We start from the raw sequence: 816 nt of genomic DNA on the forward strand, positions 1-816 counted from the left end.
TTTTTATAGAATTACAAACCTTTAATTCTGTTACATGAATGGACATATAGAGTTCCTTAACTAGTATAAAGCATTAATGTTCAATAACAATAAAGATTATTTTGTGTATTTACATTAGATGCACAAGCCTAGTCCAAGACTGACCAGTTATCTCATCAATTTGCCTCATGTCTGTAACCCCACAGGGATTGTGAGATCATAGCTATAGCTTTGGTAATTTATTAAATCATGTAGCTGAAGAGTATTCTGCTGTAATGTTAGGCAACTTTTGTTTCAACATTTCTTAAATATTAAAGAGAAAAAGACAAATATGAAAACTTAAAGGTTGTCACAAATAGCATTTGAGAGTGATTTCAAAGCTTAAGCGTAAGTCATGTAATTGTTAGAGATTTTCACTGACTGAGAGATTCTACTATCAACATGCAATTCTAATTGTGCTTGTCAAACGTGAGGATCCTGACCCTGAGTGTGCACAGGGATGGATGTGGTCTTTAGTTAGAGTGAGACGTCTCTCCCAGTTCCTCACCGTCAGTGAGCCTTGATGACCCTGTGCTTTCTTGTTTCTTAGCATGTCTCCAGTTCAATGGCTGTGGCCCTTGTGTGTCCTCGCAGATTGGTTTTAACTGCAGTTGGTGTAGCAAACTGCAAAGGTAAAGCAATAATTTATAAATACTATATTTTATAACTTCAAAAAGAATTGTTCCCTATAAACACTAAGAGATAAATTTTACAAAGTGTATAGATCCTGTATTGAATGTGTGAAATATATGTGTGTTTATGTATATATATATATATATACATATATATATATATATA

At 33.3% G+C, this 816-nt stretch overlaps 1 protein-coding gene across 2 annotated transcripts in view; it reads left to right on the top strand.

Moving 5' to 3' along the window:
* The window catches only part of Plxdc2 (plexin domain containing 2), a 390910-nt gene that overhangs the window by 311126 nt on the left and 78968 nt on the right, over positions 1–816 (top strand). For both annotated transcript variants that reach the window (XM_031369076.1, XM_031369075.1), the window contains exon 9: positions 569–650. In XM_031369076.1, coding sequence (XP_031224936.1) covers positions 569–650 — 82 coding nt within the window. The remainder of the gene's footprint in view (positions 1–568; positions 651–816) is intronic.

Source organism: Mastomys coucha, unplaced genomic scaffold, assembly GCF_008632895.1.
Source record: "Mastomys coucha isolate ucsf_1 unplaced genomic scaffold, UCSF_Mcou_1 pScaffold15, whole genome shotgun sequence".
In the NCBI taxonomy this organism is placed as follows: domain Eukaryota; kingdom Metazoa; phylum Chordata; class Mammalia; order Rodentia; family Muridae; genus Mastomys; species Mastomys coucha.